Source organism: Vulpes vulpes, chromosome 9 (genome assembly GCF_048418805.1).
Source record: "Vulpes vulpes isolate BD-2025 chromosome 9, VulVul3, whole genome shotgun sequence".
Classification (NCBI taxonomy): domain Eukaryota; kingdom Metazoa; phylum Chordata; class Mammalia; order Carnivora; family Canidae; genus Vulpes; species Vulpes vulpes.
In genome coordinates, this window is record NC_132788.1 from 32,080,839 (window position 1) to 32,099,632 (window position 18,794).

Consider the following 18,794-nt stretch of genomic DNA (forward strand, 5'->3'; position numbering starts at 1 on the left):
TTTCTGATCTTGAGTCCCCATCAGAAGCTTGCCTGTAGAGGAGTCCTATGGGAGACAGAAATGACTTGGTTTTAGTATTCCTTCTGTGCTAAGTCATTGGCTGGACACAGCCTAGCAGAGACACAAGGCCCTGGTGTGAGTGCTACGGTGGATATGAAAATGTAGCAGCTGTGCCTACATTTTGAGCTACAATTCAACTGTGCTCTCTATGGTAGATCCTCTAGAAGAGAAATCCGAAGAGTGCAACTCCCTGACCTCTATATTAGTCTGGGTCCAATCAGAAGACGGATATGACATAGTATTTTAAACCGTGGAAGTAAATATAAAGAATTACTAAATGATGATGAGATAGTAATGAAAAGATGGGACAGAGAAGTCTGAAGACAGTACCACAGAAGAGCTAACTTGGGAGGGGAGGGGGGTCCAAAGTTGCTAAAGAAGGTGTGATTGCAGCACGATGGATGGCAGAGAAGTTTGAGTCCTGTATGTCTGACTTCCTCTGTGCATCCAATTACCAGCCTCAACTCATTTGTGTCCCAGAGGGTTGTTCCTGTTTGCCTGGAGATTGAGCAACTGGCCCTGGCCCATGTTCTGGTTTGCTTCCCTTCTTTTTCTTCATCTTCTTTCATCTTCATCTTCGTCTTCTTTGTGTTCTCCTTCTCCTCCTCCTTTCCTTCTTCTTCTCTTCTTCCTATCCCCTACTTTATTCTCCCTTGCCCCCCCAACCCCCCTTCACCAGCATCAGAAGTACTCTTCCCAGCTGTGCACTCCAAAGCATGCAGTCCCGGCCCCAGCCAGTGAACTTCCTATAATGGATACCGTGCCCCCAGCAAATGCTCTTGACACCCTACTGGCTCTGTGCATCCAGTCCTTAGTCTTAACTCTGCTGTATCCCTAAGGGGTTTGTTCCATCCTTCTGCATGTGCATATGATAGACTGGAGGCCTTGCACTGCTCTGCTGGTCCGTGGGCTCATTGTGCCCTGACACTCTGTATACATCCGTTTATCAGACAGGACTCGCTGCACCCTTGAAGGATAGTTCCTGTTTGCATGATGAGTAGCATGGACTAGCTTTGGCCGGGCAACTCTGACTGTAGTTCAGACATCTCCTTCAGTGAGATCTGAATCCCAGCCTTGGGATTTACCCATTCGGGTAATCTTTCTTGGGTAATCTTGCACCTTAGTATTGGGTTTCTTTTCTCATCTTTATAGTTGGTCTACAGTTACAGTTCATCATTTTTTATATTAAACGTTCCCTGTTCAAATTACTAAGTGGTTTGTCTCCTGTTTGGACCCCCACTGATACACTATCCCTTGTTTTTGGAATGTGCTTCTCTCCCTCTCACTGGCTAACCCCTTTTCATTCTTTAAGTTTTAGCTTTGATATTGCTTCTTCCTGTGCATCCATCCCTGACTCACTACCCTTATTTTTACGTGACTCCATAGGCCCTTTGTGCTCACCTTAAATGTGGCATTAAACTCGCCTCTACTCTGTGAACACCGCAGTGTCATCTTTGTTGTTCCCTCACTGATTCCCACAATGCCAGAATATAGGTTTTCAGTACACGTTTCTGATTTAACTTTGGGTCCCTTTGAGGTGGTTCTCCCAGGTCAGGGATCTCCAGTAGACTTTGGCCCAGGTCATCCTCAACACACTGGAGCCCTCAAATTCTCATCATGGTTTAATTACGACATAGTTTCAGTTTTCCTCAGGAGATAGAGTGGACTGCAAGGGGAGAGATGTCCAAAAGAATAAATAACCAGTTATGAAAAACTGTTGTTGTTCTTTTTTTATTTTTTACTTATTTATGATAGTCACACACACACACACACACACACACACAGAGAGAGAGACAGAGAGAGAGAGAGAGATAGGCAGACACACAGGCAGAGGGAGAAGCAGGCTCCATGCACCAGGAGCCCGACGTGGGATTCGATCCTGGGTGTCCAGGATTGCGCCCTGTGCCAAAGGCAGGCGCTAAACCGCTGCGCCACCCAGGGATCCCTGTTGGTTGTTTTTTAAAGATTTTTATATATTTGAGTGTGAGAGAACACAAATGGGGGTGGAGACAGAGGAAGGGGGAGAAGTAGACTCCCTGCTGAGCAGAGGGCTCGAGGCAGGGCAACCCCAAGGCCCCTGAGTCCTGACCTGAGCTAACGAAGCCTTATTTTTTTAAGATTTTATTTATTCCTTCATGAAAGACACAGAGAAGAGAGAGAGCAGAGACACAGGCAGAGAGAGAAGCAGGCTCCATGCAGGGAGCCTAATGTGGGACTCGATCCCAGGACTCCAGGATCTCGCCCTGTGCCACAGGCAGGCACTAAACCACTGAGCCACCGAGGTATTCCCTTAACGAAGCCTTTTAATGGACTGAGCCACCCAGGTGCCCCTATGGAAAGTGTGTGGTGAATTTCTTGGCAACTCTTAAAAGGAGAAGACATTCATGACAGCCCTGAAGTAGAATTGGAAAACCTGAGCTAAGGGATTTGGTAAAGCATTCATATCTCAGTTGTTTTTCATCATAAAACACATATTACCCCAACACTTTGTTATTTTCATCAGTATAACTGCCAAATGAGTATGCAGCAAAGTTGAACCAGGACATATATGAGACTCAGATGGGGATGGGAGTTCTAATCAGGAACTTTCTAGAGGGTGTCTGTTCTAGATCCAAAATTGTTTTCCACAGAAGTCTGGGAATTGGAAATCCAGGATTCAGATGATTGTGAGAAAGTCTTTGGGGGATCCACATAGCATTTGACCAAGGAACAAAGAAGCTCAGAGTTGGACTACCATATACTCTTTGAGTATCTCTGATCTGTAGGAAAACACTACAGTCAGCCAAATTCTTTAACTTACCTGGAGTCCTGGTGTGGAGTTCCTATCTCCTTATAGCCTGGTAATGCCGTTGCCTCTCATCGCAGGTTGCGTTAGGAAATGTCAGTCTTCTCTTCAGTTGTCACTACAGAGAGCCTCTACTGGTCTCATAAGTCACCCTGGGGAATTCTAAGGGGACAAAAGATAATTTTCTAGCTGGCACCTGTAAGAGACAAATGCTTGATGCTCATAGTTGCAATCATTCACATGCACCAAAACCTTTTGGTCTAGCTAAGCTGAATAGGGCCAAGAAATGGTTTCTTGTTGTTGTTGGCCCTTTGTTTTTGTTCATTGCTCTTCCACCAATGAACAGATCTGCCCTGGAACTAGCCACTCTCTCAGAAGGGACCCTAGTGGTCTCCAGAGTTCTGTAGGTCATTCCAGCAGCAATTTCTGAAGATGCAGACCCCCTTAGTTTCTAGGTTGCTCATTCCAAACAACTTCTTGTCAAATCATGCAACCTACACACACAAAATGGCATTAAATGGCCTCTGAAATAAGTGCCTACCCTTCTATCTATGCATTTGTCTTGCTGTAAAAATAGACACCAAACTTCCCAATTTTGCTGGTGCATCTTGTGCAACGGTGGTTTCTGTTAGGTTTTGTTGGTCAATTTTTCTTTTTTCTTTTCTTTTTTCTTTTCTTTTCTTTTCTTTTCTTTTCTTTTCTTTTCTTTTCTTTTCTTTCTTTTCTCTTCTCTTCTCTTCTCTTCTCTTCTCTTCTCTTCTGTTCTTTTTCTTTTCTTTTTCAGATTTTGTTGATCTATTTGACAGAGAAAAACCTAGGATAAGGAGCAACAAAGGTAGAGGGAGAGGCAGGTTCCCCACTGACCAGGTAGCCTGATATGGGGCTTGATGCCAGGACCCTCAGATCGAGATCTGAGCTGAAGGCAGATGCCTGACTAAGCCCCCACTCCTTCCCTTTTCTAAGCAGGCTATAGTCCCAACATGGGCCTAAACTCACAACCCCAAGACCAAGAGTTGCATATTCTATCAACTGAGCCAGTCAGGGGCTCCTACTTTGGTTAATCCTTAAAATCATTAACAAATGTAATAGGAATCTGGTCAGTGAGTTTGGGGGTAGCTAGTTTTGTATTAGCGGTTGTCATGGGTTTGCTCCTGCTTTTTTTTATCTGCCTCACCCACAATATCTCGTGTAGTCCAGTTGTAATTAATTAATGGATCAATTACCACCACATTAAAAGAAGTTTCTGTAGACATTCGTATACAGCCTCGGGGTCTGTGTGTGTGTGTGTGTGTGTCACATACACATAAATATGAACAGACTGTCCTGTTTGTATTTTACTTGATTTTTTTTTCAACCGCATCATATCATTCTTTGATTTAGATCTTTCTGGTGAAATCTTTCCCATCCAATTCGAGCCTTCCCTGAGTACCTACGAGAAACTGCAAACTTTTGTTAACAAACATGCAGTTTAAAAAGTGTTTTACTCTCATTTCCAAATAAATACACAGATATCAAAAGAGTGACCACTTACAAGTTATAATGGGAAAATATTTCATTAGAAAAAAGAAAAAATTTTTTTTCATTAAAAAAATAAATAAAGATACCAAAATCACTGGAAAAAAAAATAAAAATGCAAATAAAAGTCTAAAAAAAAAAAAAGAAAGAAAAAAGAAAAAGCCAGGGTATAAACACATCACGAGGTGTATGCAGGATTTACATAAGGGGAAAAAAACCTCCTGGGAAGCTAAGGAGGGATGTCAAATAAGACTGAAGCGCAAAGGCATAATGTGCATCTAAATACACTGATTCAAGGAGATTGATTCTGTTAACATTAATTCTCTTAACCTAATTAGAAATTCTCTCCATGATATCTTTAAATTTAGCATAGTGATTAAAAATTCATCTCAAGTAACGTAGAGGTAAATATTGCCAAGAGAATATTGAAAGAGAAGATTAAGAAGGGGAACTATGGACCTGTATTGGATATTAAAACATATGTATAAAGAAGTTAAAATGCTAGAGTACTGATACAAGGTCTGTTGAATCCAGTGTAAAACCCAGAAACAGAAAAACATAACAGAATGTATGATAAAGTGGCATTTTAAGCTAGCTGAGAAAAGATGGATTGTTTAGCAGAAGCAAATAACTATTTTTTTAAACAGTTCTTAAGTGTTGGGGCGCCTGTGTGTGGCTCGGTTGGTTAAGCCTCTGTTTATTTTTATTTTTTGTGTTTGTTGATTTCAGCTCATATTCCTCCGTCTCTCTCTCTCTCTCTCAGAAAAAAAAAAAATCTTAAATGTTGTACCACACTGCAAACTAAATCTTGGATTGATTAAAGATTAAATTGGAGAATAACAGCAAAAAGTAAAAACAAAGAAAATATAAACGTAAGGCTGGGCCAAATCGGAGGATTATGAGGCATGCAGAAATGCGTTTTCATTTCATCTAGGGAATATGAATTGTTCTCCCCTTGTGAGCTTGCACTTGATGATACCCATTGCCAAGTCTGCCCATGAGAACAGTTTTCTGTTGGCTGCATCTGCTCCATTCCATGGAGACTGACAGGGGTCCCTAGGGATGTGGAAGAGGAATAAACTGAGGGAGAGCATTCGTTAGGGAAGTATTCTGGGGGAACATGCTTTCATGTACTCTAGCCCTAGTCGTATATAAATACTACTTTTATTTTTTTCTTAAGATTTCATTTATTTATTCATGAGAAACTCATGAAGAGGGAGAAGCAGGCTCCCTGCGGGGAGTCTCATGTGGGACTGGATCCCAAAATCCAGGATCAGGACTTGATGGAAAGCAGATGCTCAACCACTGAGCCACTCAGGGACCCGGAAGACTACTTTTCCACACCCCAGAGTCTTTTGCAAATGTCCAGTAATGCTCAGCCGTCCCGGCAACGTTTGAGGGGAAGCCAGCCCAGGTCAAGGGGATCGCGGAGATTTGAGAGGCTTGGGCCTCCTGGGACATGCGCTTTGGGCACTCTTGGCCATGGGCTCCTTGTGAGCAGGCGAGTGACGCCAGTTTCTGAGGTGCACAGGCGCATTTGTGTTTAGGTGCATTGCTGGGTTACATTTGTTCTGCAGAGAGAGATTTTGAACCCCGGCGCTTGGTCGCTGGGAGGTTGCCGCGAGGCCGGCTTGGCTTATCTCCAGCAAAGTGTTGAGCCCTAGAGGCGGCGAAAACCTGTGTCTGTGAAGCCGGAAAGCTTTGCGATGAAGACAGTGTTTAGCTTCGGGGGTAAGAGGGGCGAGCTGCCCTTGGGCTTCAAGATCAGCCCGCGGAGGGCCGGCTCTGGCGTCTGAATGGTACCAAACTCGCCCGCCGGGCCCTGGGTACCACATCCCAGACAGAGGTCTCAGAAAGATCCACAAAGCTGCCAGCGGGGGCAACGCAGCGAAAGTGCAGCAGATTCTGTTGCTGGGGATAAATGACTTGAATGATAGAGACCAGATGAACAGGTGATAGGGACTTTGCAGCGGCGGGGAGGAGGCAGGGCGGACTGGGAGAGGCGCTCACCTTGCCGGCCTGAGTCTGGAGAGCTGAGCCTGGGCAACCGCCAGGGCCCTTGGCCATCTTCTGGTGTCCCCGCAGCACTAGGTGGTGGAACCTTACCTGGGGTCTACTCCGGCCCACTGAGCAACAAAATGCCTTCAGCTGCCTTTGGACCCGTTCATAATTCTCCGTAGGGAGCACTTTACAGACAGTTTTGACGTGATTTAATGGACTTTCAATAGTAGTAGAAACGAAGTTAAGGGGACGCCTGGGTGGCTGAGTGGGTGAGCATGTGCCTTTGGTTCAGGTCGTGATCCTGGGTCCTGGGAGCCCCAGTCGGGTTCCTAGCAGGGAGCCTGTATGTCCCTCTGCCTATGTCTCTGCATCTCTCTCTGTCTGTCTCTCATGAATAAATAAAATCTTAAAAGAAAAACAGAAATGAAATTAAGTATATATGGTATTTTATTTTTAATGGACATCTTGTGCCAGTGTTATTAAAGAGTGCATGCTGAGAGAAGGAAATCCCAGAATTACTTTGGATACAGGGCAGTATCTGACTTCTGTGTAGAGTTTGTACCTATGTCATTTACCTTGGAAGGAGATTTGGAATTGGGAAGATGGTTCTGTCTGTCTGTGAATAGGAAGCCTCATTTTTCTGAAAATGTGTACTCTTCCCGTGTTTATCAGTATTCCTTGGAATAGAGGGACCTTGGAAGGAGATTTGGAATTGGGAAGATGGTTCTGTCTGTCTGTGAATAGGAAGCCTCATTTTTCTGAAAATGTGTACTCTTCCCGTGTTTATCAGTATTCCACAACGCAATAGAAACGTTGCGGTTTTAGAAATTTTGAGCTTATGTGTGCGGTCTCTGTGCTTTTCATTGTGATAAAATTAAGAAAAATTTTGCAATCACTCACTATATTGTACACCTGCACCTAATACAACGCTGTATGTTAACAAACTGGAACTAGAATAAAAACTTTAAAAAAATTTTTTTATACAATTCCTTCTAGTTGTTGAAATGTACCTTAAATTTCCGCAAATTATTCGTTGACTAACAGCTGAAAGACGGATAAATGAATGGAACACGTAAGAAAATGCCAAACACCTAAGTGTATGTTAAGACTTTATAACTTGATGCTGGTGACGTTTCATATTAGAAGGAAAAGGTGAATCATTCATAATGTTGATGACATATCTGCTATTTGGAGAAAACTAGCTAGAATTTTATCTCATAAAAATAAGTTCCAGATGGAATACAGATTAAAAATGTTAAATCTGCAAAATACAGTACAAAAGAAGAAAACACGAATGCTTCTGTGCCCATTTTTTTATGTTGACAAAGACCATTCTAAGAATGACTTTAAAAGCAAGAGTTTGGGCAGCCCAGGTGGCTCAGGGGTATAGCGCCGCCTTCAGCCCAGGGCCTGATCCTGGAGAACCCAGGATCGAGTCCCACATTGGGCTCCCTATATGGAACCTGCTTCTCCCTCTGCCTGTGTCTCTGCCTCCCTCTCTCCCCCTGTGTCTCTCACAAATAAAGAAAATCTTATAAATAAATAAATAAATAAATAAATAAATAAATAAATAAATGCATGCAAGAGTTCTGGAGGTTGATTCAGCCACATAAAAAATTAAAACTCTCTGTATATCAGAAAATAATATTAATATAATAAAAGAATTTCCTTGCAAAATATTTACCACATATGTGTATCAGATAAAAAAAATGTCTTTGTTTTACAGGGAAGGTATTAAAGGAATGAAATAGGGGGGCCTCTGGGTGGCTCAGTCAGTTGGCTGCTTCCGACTTCCTCTCAGGGTTATGATCTCTGGGTCCTGGGATTCAGCCCCTGGTGAGGCTCCCTAGTCAGTGGGGAGTCTGCTTTTCCCTCGGCCCCTCCCCTCTGCTGGTGCTCTCTCTCTCTGTCAAATAAATTAAAAAAAAAATCTAAAATAAAAAAGGAATAAAATCCCATTTTCCATCTGCAAGCTTTGTGAAGATAAAGAATGATGGTACTTATACTCCTGGTTAAAGTTGTTTTTGACTTTTCGGATAGTTCGGTGGTTAAGTCCCAATTGAAAAATATGTATTCCTTTTACCCATGAATTTTATTGATGTAAAATATCTTTAGTAAATAATTAAAGATAAACAATATACAATATGCTTTTCTCAGCACTATTTACAATAGCAATGTATTAAGAACTCATCTAATGGCCTGTATAAATTATAAGCAGTGTATCCATAGGCTGGACTACTGTGGGACCACTGAATGTGGCAAAGATAATTGATACACATTAACATGCAAAGCTGTACTTTAGTGGATCGTTAAATGAGGGGAAACAATTGGTTTGATGATACAAACACATAAGCAGACAGACAATGGTTTTGTGTTAGCCAAAAAGATGTGCAAAATATAAAACTAGTTTTCTTGTTTCTTAAAAAAGAAGTCTCTGATTTCTACAGGAAAAGGTATATAAAAATTCCAACAAAGGTTTATTATCAATGAAGTAATCCAGGAGAACAGCAAGAATATGAATCTTGTTGTAGAGACAAAAAGAATTTCTATTTATTTACTTTTAAGAGGTTTCACTGATTTATTTGAGAGGGAGAAATCAGGCACACAAGCAGCAGGGAGGGGCAGGGGGACAAGCAGAAACCCCGTGGAGCAGGGAGCCTGATGACGTAGGACTCGATCCCAGGACCCCTGAGGTTCATGACTTGAGCCAAAGGCAGATGCCTAACTGACTGAGTCACCCAGGTGCCCCTCTTTCTATTTAAAAAAATTTGATGGGCGAGGATTGGTATTTTCTGACAACCTTTATTTAGCCTCTTCAGAAGTAAGGAGAATATTTTTATCTGTATTGTAGATTTTATTATGCATACATTAAATATATACGTATGATTTTGTTATGTGCGGCTTTATAACGTGTAATAAGTAAATGATTAACAATAATCTTGTTTTAGTTAAATCCTTATGAAAATAAAAAATACAAATGATACTGCGATAGCTTATAGAATTTTTGTTTCCCTCTTCTGAAAAAAAAGTAGCAAATATAAATTTTTATTGCTATTTCAAAAGTATTAGTTTACTTTACAAAAGTTTTCTTTAAAAGTACTGAACTTTCCTGGTGTCTTGGTGGCTGTTTGTTGAGCATCAGACTCTTGATTTTGGCTCTGGTCATGATCTTAGGATTGTGGGGTTGAGCCCCCTGTCGGGCTCCATGTTCAATGGGGAGGCTGCTTGAGATTGTCTCCCTCTCTGTCTTCCCTTCACCACACTAATGCATTCTCTCTTTCTCAAAGAAATAGATAAATCTAATATCTCTTTAAATAGATATATTAAATATAGTATATATATTAATAGATAAAAAATCTAACATATCTTTAAGTAGATATATTAAATATAGTATATATATTAATAGATAAAAAAATACTATTGAACTCTCCAAATGTATTTATTCTTTAGTCCATTTATTTCCCAAACAGAACCTGAACACAGGATATGTAGCAGACATAGTCTACTCAGGATCTTTTTAATCTTAAAAAGACTTCATGTTGTCCTGTATGAGCAAGATGAGAAATCTTATGCATTTAGGTTTTAATGCTTTCATTTTTAAGTAATCTCTCTACCCAAGTGGGGCTCGACGTTTAAGGACACATGCTCCACTGACTGAGCCAGCCAGGCAATCCTAAGATGAGAAATTTTATTTTATTTTGTAAATGTTAAAAGATGTATTTATTTTAAAAGGAGGGAGAGGGTCATGGGAGATTGGAGGGACAGAGGGAGAGAGAGGAACCCAAGCAAACTCCAGCATGGAGTTTGGAGCCTAATGTGGGGCTCCATCTTACGACCTTGAGATCATCCTGAGCCAAAACCAAAAGTTGGACACTCAATCAACTGAGCCACCCGGGTGCCCCTAAGGTGAGAAATTTTAAATGGAAGTATTAGGACTTAATCTCACGTGAAGCTTTTCCTTGGAACTTCCTGTCAAAGGAGAACATTTCTGAAGATCGGAAATTGTAAAAGATTACCTTTACCTGCCCTTTTGACGTTTCAATAATATTAAATACTAATATTGGTAATTGGAAATACTTGATTTCTATGAATCTAAACATTTTCTATTAATTAAAATGCTTAATAAAATGAGCTTCCCCACCGCCGCCCCCCGCCCCCCCGAAAAATAAAATGAGCTGTCCCCGTTTATTTGAATCCTGAGTTTCTTTTGGCTTAAACTTCGTTGAAAACCGAAGTAAGAATTACTTAAAAATATTCTTTTGTTATTTTAGTCTCTTTTACCGGTAATGCTTTCAACTACTGAAAATTACTTTAGTTCTTGAAGTGTAATTCCAAGCATATGACTAGAAGTGCAACAGACCTGTTGTATATGTCATTATTTCATTTAAGGCACCGTAGATTGTATGATGCCCCACTATTTATGTACCAAGAAGAAATTTTTAAAAATCATGCCAGCTATAGTTTTAAGACACGTTGAATTAGAAATTGGATTCCAATGTCAGGCATATTAAAAGGTGACAAAAATGAGCATCTTAGAATCATTGAAATAGAGTATTCTTGCTCATCCTTAAACATGGCTGCAAAGTAGGCATAATTGGATCATTTTACCTAATTGTAGTGGGTCTTTGTAAGTTGTAGTAATAGTTATAATAATACTTGTGCTAGGAACTAGTATTCTAAACACTTTGCATGGATCCTCATTTACGGATCACGACAAGAGGTCTTGTGAGATAACTACCTTTTATTTTATTTATCATTACTCTTGTTTGGTAACCTCTATAACCAACAGGGGGGCTCGAACCCCTGGCTCCCGAGATCGAGTCCCATGCTCTTCAGAGTGAGCCAGACAGGTGACCCGAGATGACTATTTTTATGCTCATTTTGTGGATGAGGAAATTGCGATAATTATAAGAGGTAGCAATTATGTGACAGAGTGCAAATAGGAATCATACTCCGCTTGAGCTGCCTCCTGAGGTCATGCTCTTCCTAAACAGATAGGCTGCTCTTTTAATAGAGTGGTGAATAATCACTAATAAATATTGTACTTTCTTTAAACGAATAATAATTCTTTGTTTTGGAGTCATGAGAAAAACATGGCTCCTTAAAATTTACAATTATATGAATTAATTTCGTGTTTGGAAATAGTACAGTGTAATTTCCTGACAATTCCTTTCACTTTCATAGGTCTGCTCTCCACTTGGCCTGTGCCCATGGCCATGTATATATTGTGCGTCTCCTCATGTATTTGAAATGCGAGCTCGACCTCCGTGATGAAGAAAACAGGACAGCTCTAATGAAGGTGCGTGGTCATAGCTATGTCTGCCTTAGATCGATTGGATTGAAGTACTTGGAATGAACATTTGTTGCATTTAAACATAACTCTTTGGTGAAGCCTCTGGCATGTTTCCTTCAAATTCCCAGTATTTACATTCTGTTTCTTGGTGTAATGCTTACAGGCTATAGAATCCCGACAAGAGGAATGTGCAACTATTTTGCTGGGACAGGGTGCTGATCCAAATATTACGGACGACAAGGGCAACACTGCTCTTCATTATGCGGTGTTCGAGGAGAATTTCTCAATAGCAGAGGAGCTGCTTTTACACAAAGCAGATATAGAGGCCAAAAACAAGGTACAGATCAACTTTTTTTACAATGTGTTTGACGTTAGATATGTATCTATCTGCAAAAGATTTTATTATGTATTGTCATTCATACATACACACACAGAGACCCTGAATTTTATACATCAGGTCCTGTCATCATGGAAATAACTCCAAATCAAGGCAGGGGGAGGGCTAGAGAAAAGTAATGAGTATGTAAAATCTAAGATCCATCTCCCAGGCCCCCTTCCTCCCCAGTAATAATATTGTTGTATTAGTGCCTGGAAGTAGATGGTGCGCTCAGAGCCCACAAAGGATTGAAGGCCTAAAGGGGAGTGTGGTGATGATGGAGGGTGAGTGCTGTGCAGGGTCTTAGGAAATGGATGCTTCTGGGAATGAATAGGAGACCATGACCCAGAGGAGTAGCTTGGGTGAGTGTAAATGGGAGGATAAAGCAGCAGGTTATAATAGGCCATGGGCGTTTTAGGCCCTAAGGTTCAGAAGCAAGGGGGGATCAGGTCATTACATCTTACAGGGGCATCTACTTGTGCTGGTAGCCACTCTGCCAGCCATGTACCATGGTGAGGTCCCCCATTCCGGAGAGTAGCTCCTGCTCAGCCTATGTAGTTCCTCAGTGGGGTGGTGGGTGTCCATGGGGAGCTGGTTATGACCACATTTGCCAGTCTCCCTGCTCTTTCTTTGACGTGCATTACCTTCAGTGGCTGCCCTTGCAGAAACGCTGTTGTGTGCCAAAGTTAGGGTTGATTTTTCATATTTGGAAGCTCAAGCATTTCCTGAATGAAAATATTTTGAAATAATTGTCTAAGTTTTCACTTTAAATAATGATACTTTGTATTTTTGAGTATTTCATTTATTTGAGAAAAAGAGAGTATGAGAGAGAGCAAATGCAATTTGGGCTTAAAGGCAGAGGGATGGGAAGAACAGGCCTTCCCACTGAGCCAGGTAGCCTGATGCATGGGTCTTAGATGGTGTGGAATAGTGTATACCATGGTATATATTGTGAGAGAAGCAGATTCTTGGAGCCAGACAATGTTTGAAGCGAGTTTGTAGAATGACTGCAGGTAATCTGTTGAAGAGGTAGCGGAGGTCTATTTTTTTTTTTTTACTTTTTAAAAAGATTTTATGTTTTTGAGAGAGGCAGCGAGCAAGCAGGAGAGAGAGCACGAGTGGAGGGGAGGGGCAGAGGGAGAGGGAGAAGCTGACTCCTTGCTGCAGAGGGAGTTCAAGGTAGGGCTCCATCCTGAGACCCTGGGATCATGACCTGAGCTCATGAGCTGAAGGCAGATGCTTGACCAACTGAGCCACCCAGGCTCCCTGAGAAAGCAGTCTTTTAAAAAGAAGGAGCAGGTGGTAAAAACACAGAGGCGTGAGAAGGAAGGGGCTAATTTTATTTACTTTCTACAGTATATGTTTTAAATTTAGAGGAATGTATAGTAATTTTAAAATTTAGCATGCAAATATGTAATTTTATAAATTATAAGTTTTTTTTTTTTTGCACTTTTACAGGATGACCTCACACCAGTTTTAGTTGCTCTAAATGAAAACAAAGAGCAAATGGTGAACTTTTTAGTAGGAAAAGGAGCAAGTCTACCTGCAGGGTACGAGGTTAAAAGGTACAGTATTTTTTTGTTTTGTTTTATTTTTTAAACCTTAGTATTTTGTCTCGAGTGGTTACAATTTCTCGTGTCATAAACTTTATCTTATTATGAGGATTAAGTTATAGTCATATAGTGAAAAATGTCAGGATGTCATCTCTTAGGTAGAAAGCAATTATTCTGACAGGCCAACATGAACAGTGTATAGCAGTATTCATATTTCTTTGTAATATTGATTGATGTCATTTGCAATAGTTTTTTTGCCATAGGATTTTATATTAGCCAAAAGGGTTTCATATTAATATTATTAGTTATATAATGGGGACTCCTAACTTGTAGTTTACTTTAAGACACAATTCTGGATATCTGAACTCTTTTATTAATATTTTTTAAGATTCTATTTCATACTTTTCTTTAAAAGATGCATAATAAGCATAAGTAGGAATTGTTTTGTTTTGTTTTTTTTTTTTTTTTTGGATGACTCTTTGCTTTATTACTTTTTGTTGAAGAATACTGATGTTGTTAGATGATCCCAAAGTGGTTAATTACCATTACCAGATACTCTGGGTTCATCAGTTTTTATTCTTTTTCATGTCCAGTATGTTTTATCATTTTCATTTTTAATTGGAATGGATTGAGGGATGAAAGAGAAACTTAGGTAAATAGACTCTTCCTTTAATGAGGAGAAATCATGGGTGAGTGATAAAGAGAAAAGATACGGACTTTAGCTTCACAGAAGTCTAGGTTTAATTCTTAGCCTGCCTCCTTGCAGGGTATGTGACCTTGGAAACATTACTTAGCATCACCAGATACCTTTCCTGATATGAAAAGGAGGATAATAATATATCCTTCAAGGGTGGTTGTGTGTAAATAAATATGTGTGTATATACATACCTATATATATATATAAAATGTGTGTGTGTGTATATATAATGTAATTTAGTGCCTACCACATGCTTAACTTAGCATCCTTAATTGCAACTATGACTGTTTTCTTTTCATTAGTGTGAATATTACTGTTTTAAGCCTATAGATAGCTTTTATTCCGACCTGGCTTCCAGGTGGCTTGGAGGTACACTGTACCAGTTTAAGGAAAAAATGGGGAATTTTTAAAATGATTTTATTTATTTATTCATGAGAGACACACAGAGAGAGGCAGACACACAGGCAGAGGGAGAAGCAGGATCTGGAGCTCCAGGATCACGCCCTGAGCCAAAGGCAGACGCTCAACCACTCTGCCACCCAGACGTCGCAGAATGGGGAATTTTTTTTTAAAAAAACCCCTTCACCTATTCAGATCAGTGACCTCAGCATAGTTTCTTGCTCATCAGAGGGTTTTACATTAGCAACTTCTACTATAATACCCAAGTGGAACCGTGGCTTCTTTTTAGTCCCTTCATTTTAGCCATAGGGTAAATTTACAAAGAAGAACACTTGGACATGTTAGTGGTCAATTCTGTAGCAACATGTGAGATATAACCTTGATGAAGTATATCAGATTAGGTGGGTAAATACTCTTGAGTTCTTAAGGATGAAGTTATCTCTCTGTTATTTTAGAATAGCCCTTATGCTTGCTGTAAAATATGCTGTAAAAGATGAACCATGAAATATAGTCAGCCTTCTCTTTAGGAAGGTTTTCCTAAGATGTATATGGATGGACTGCAGAAGAATATGCTATTATTAATAGTATTAATATGTAAGAGTTTACATTAAAATGCTAGTTATTACTGGGATACCTGGGTGGCTCAGCGGTTGAGCGTCTGCCTTGGGCACAGGGCATGATCCCAGGGTCTGGGGATCGAGTCCCACATCTGGCTCCCTGTGAGGAGTCTGGTTCTCCCTCTGCTGTTGTCTTTGCCTCCTCTCTTTGTGTGTGTGTGTGTCTCTCATGAATAAATAAAATCTTTTTCAAAACGTGAAAATAAAACATGCTAGTTATTTCTCAACTGAGGTTTAAAATGCAGTAAAATAGTGTTACTTCCTATGTAACAGCTGAGAAGGTATAATTTGATTCAGGCACTTTGGGATGGCAGTGAGTTAGAGCCTATCATCACCCAGAAACCAAGCAAAAGGCTAGACTAGTTAGAAGTAGCAATGGGTGCACGATTCTTTATGTCAGTTCTCTTGAGACCTTTATCCTTAGGGATCCTAACTGTATCTGTTTCATTCCAACTATAACCCTTCAGCATGGGGTTCACATAATGTTATATCTGGGTGCTTCTTTAAAGATTTTATTATCTATTTATTTATTTATTTATTTATTTATTTATTTATTTATTATTTGAGAGAGAGTGAGCACAAGTGAGGAGGAGGGGTGAAGGGAGAAGGGGAATCCGACACTCTGCTGAGCTGGGAGCCCAACACAGGGCTGGATCCTGAGACCATGACCTGAGCCAAAGGCAGATGCTTAGCTGACTGAACTACCCAGGCACCTCAACGTCTGTTTTTACTAACTAGTTACTTGTGTCCTAAGATGTTCAGTTTCACAGAAAACTCTATACTCTTCCTTGTGGGTTATCACCTATACTTTCCCCCTTGAATTTTCCAAGAACCTAAGGATTTCCCTACGACCAGAGAGGCAGTCCTCTTTTATAAGCCATTTGGATGGAAAAAGGGACATGCTCATCATTCTGTGGTTTCCTTTGATTCTGTTCCTGTAGCATTGCTATTGAAACTGGTTCTGCAGTCCAGTCATGATTGACTTTTGCTAATAGGATGCCCTTGCTGATCCGCATTCCTCAGTCCTCATGGTGATCCACACTTAGAATTCAAACTTAAACCTTTTTTTTTGTTTATTACATATGCTTATATGCTCAGCTGCTCTTCTAAAGCCACTGGCGTGCTGTTCCGACAGCTGGACCTCCTGGCTTTAGCCCCATACACCCTACCCTTCACATTCAAAAACTTTACTTGGAAACCATGTATTAGCCCAGACCTTCATGATGAATTAACCTTCAAGGATTTTGTCTGTCTTTTCTGCTAGCAGATTTTAGTTGGGACCATTCTAAACTATTAAAGAAGTTCAAATAATGCTACAGGAAGAGACTGGACTTTCCCTTTTGTTCCTACATCTGTACTCGAAGCCTGCTTGATTTTTTTTTTTATTTTTTAAAAAGATTTTATTTTTATTTATTCATGAGAATACACAGAGAGGAGGGGGAGAGAGAAAGGCAGAGAAGCAGGCTCCATGCAGGGAGCCCGACGTGGGACTCGATCCTGGGTCTCCAGGATCATGTCCTGGGCTGAAGGCAGCGCTAAACCACTGAGCAACCCGGGCTGCCCCCCAAGCCTGCTTTAAATCCTGTGGAAGACCTTTTCTTATTAGGTCGTGGAAGGTCTCATATTGCCCTTCCCAGAGTTGTGGGCATCACCTTGCCTGAGAGGCCACGTTTTGGGTATAATACCTCATTAAATCCTCCTAACGGCCTTGTAATATAAGATGGTAAGATTCCTGTTTTATAGAGGAAGACTTTGAGCAGAAGAGAAGTGGCTGGTCCAAGAACAAAAAGCTGCTGGTTTTAGAGCTAGGACTTTGGGATTTGAGACACTTTCCATTATGGCAGGCTAACTCTTAGTTTACTGAGCTATAATGCCCTCAACTCATGACTGGTTCACCTTACTTTTGTTTCTCCTTTAATTATAATTACATACTTAATAAAAAAAAGTTTTTAGAACTAACAAATTTGAAGTACCTATGGGGTAATTTAAGTTTTGATGTTAACCCTGATATTGTTTGAAAAATCTTAAGAATTTGATATATCTGGTAAATGTTTTTCATATCAGTATTAAAAAAGTCACATTGTTTGTCACTCTTTCTTATACGTAGCAATGACCAGCTAATTTCTGAACATGAAGAAGAAATGAAACCTGAAAATTCTTCAGAGAATCATGATCTAGGTACGATTTTTTAGAGTGAATTACTTACGGTGGTCCTAACATAGATGAAGTCAGAGTAAGGCAGTTTTGATAATGAAAGAGCAATGAAAAAACAAAACAAAACAAATCCAATGTGTAAATTGCATGGGTATTTGTTTCTTAATTTCTTTCTTAATAGTCTAGGATTCAGAATTTGAGAAGTTATTTTTGGTAATTTAAAATGTGAGGCAGTATTGTCTGAAAAGAAATTTGTTATCTTAGTATTTTTTAGATTTTATTTCTTTATTCCTAAGAGAGACAGAGAGAGAGGCAGAGGGAGAAGCAGGCTCCATGAGGAAGCCTGATGTGGGACTCAATCCCAGAACCCTGGGATCACAACCTCAACCAGTGAGCCATCCAGGTGCCCTCATTATTAGTTATGATACTTAAAATATCAGGTGATATTTTTGTGTAAATAAGAAAAAAAGATATTTAAGTTGGTATGTTTTATGTTTCCTCTATAAACATGTTATAAAAGTTATACTGGTTATACAAATGGATATTTTAATTTTTACAAGTGGATTTCATTTAGTAAATCTTATTATAGCATGATTTGTCTCATTATCCTTAAAACTGGAACTCTGCAATACCTTGCTGGTACTTTACACAAATGGCAAACAATAAGAACTGCAAAAACTTAGCTAGTGTGCAGCAGTACCAATGAGATTGCTTGATTTTTAAGGTGATTACCTATCCTACAGAAGCCTGTTGAGGAGCACAGGTTATTTTAGATGCTGTTGCATCAACGCAATCTCACTATTCGTGACTTCACTTCTCTTAAGTCAGAATGTGATATGTTGACTTCATTAGTAGGACAATGTTCTCTCCTGTTCGTTGCATAATACTGTAGTTTTTTGGGAATAAGATACTCTGTTACCATTAGTCAAAAGATGATCATAATAAATATTCGAAAAGGGCAACTTGGGCTCAACAGATTATAATAAAAGCACAAAAATATTCGCAGTAGCAACGATGTTACCGTTGCTCCCCAGAGGTGGCACCTAGTGCATTGCATGGTCTGAAATGTAGGAAGAAACCTTTAACTTAGTGTGGATCTCTATCACAGAAATCTTTAGGTTGGCTTTGGTTTTGCAAGTTATAGGAAGCAAAGATGAAATAGAGTTTTGGTCTTTCAAGGTGCTCATAATAGAATAGAGCTGTCTTTGTGTTGTGTGTTTTTTTTTTAAGATTTTAATTTATTTATTCATGAGAGACAGAGAGAGGCAGAGATACAGGCAGAGGGAAAAGCAGTCTCCATGCAGGGAGCCCAACATGGGACTCGATCCGGGAAGTCGGGGATGA

At 40.0% G+C, this 18,794-nt stretch overlaps 1 protein-coding gene across 1 annotated transcript in view; it reads left to right on the forward strand.

Moving 5' to 3' along the window:
- LOC140594006 (uncharacterized) overlaps nt 1-18,794 on the forward strand; it is a 158,565-nt gene that overhangs the window by 27,360 nt on the left and 112,411 nt on the right. Inside the window, exons 9-12 of the mRNA XM_072722107.1 lie at nt 11,546-11,660; nt 11,818-11,991; nt 13,489-13,595; nt 17,404-17,474. Coding sequence (XP_072578208.1) covers nt 11,546-11,660; nt 11,818-11,991; nt 13,489-13,595; nt 17,404-17,474 — 467 coding nt within the window. The remainder of the gene's footprint in view (nt 1-11,545; nt 11,661-11,817; nt 11,992-13,488; nt 13,596-17,403; nt 17,475-18,794) is intronic.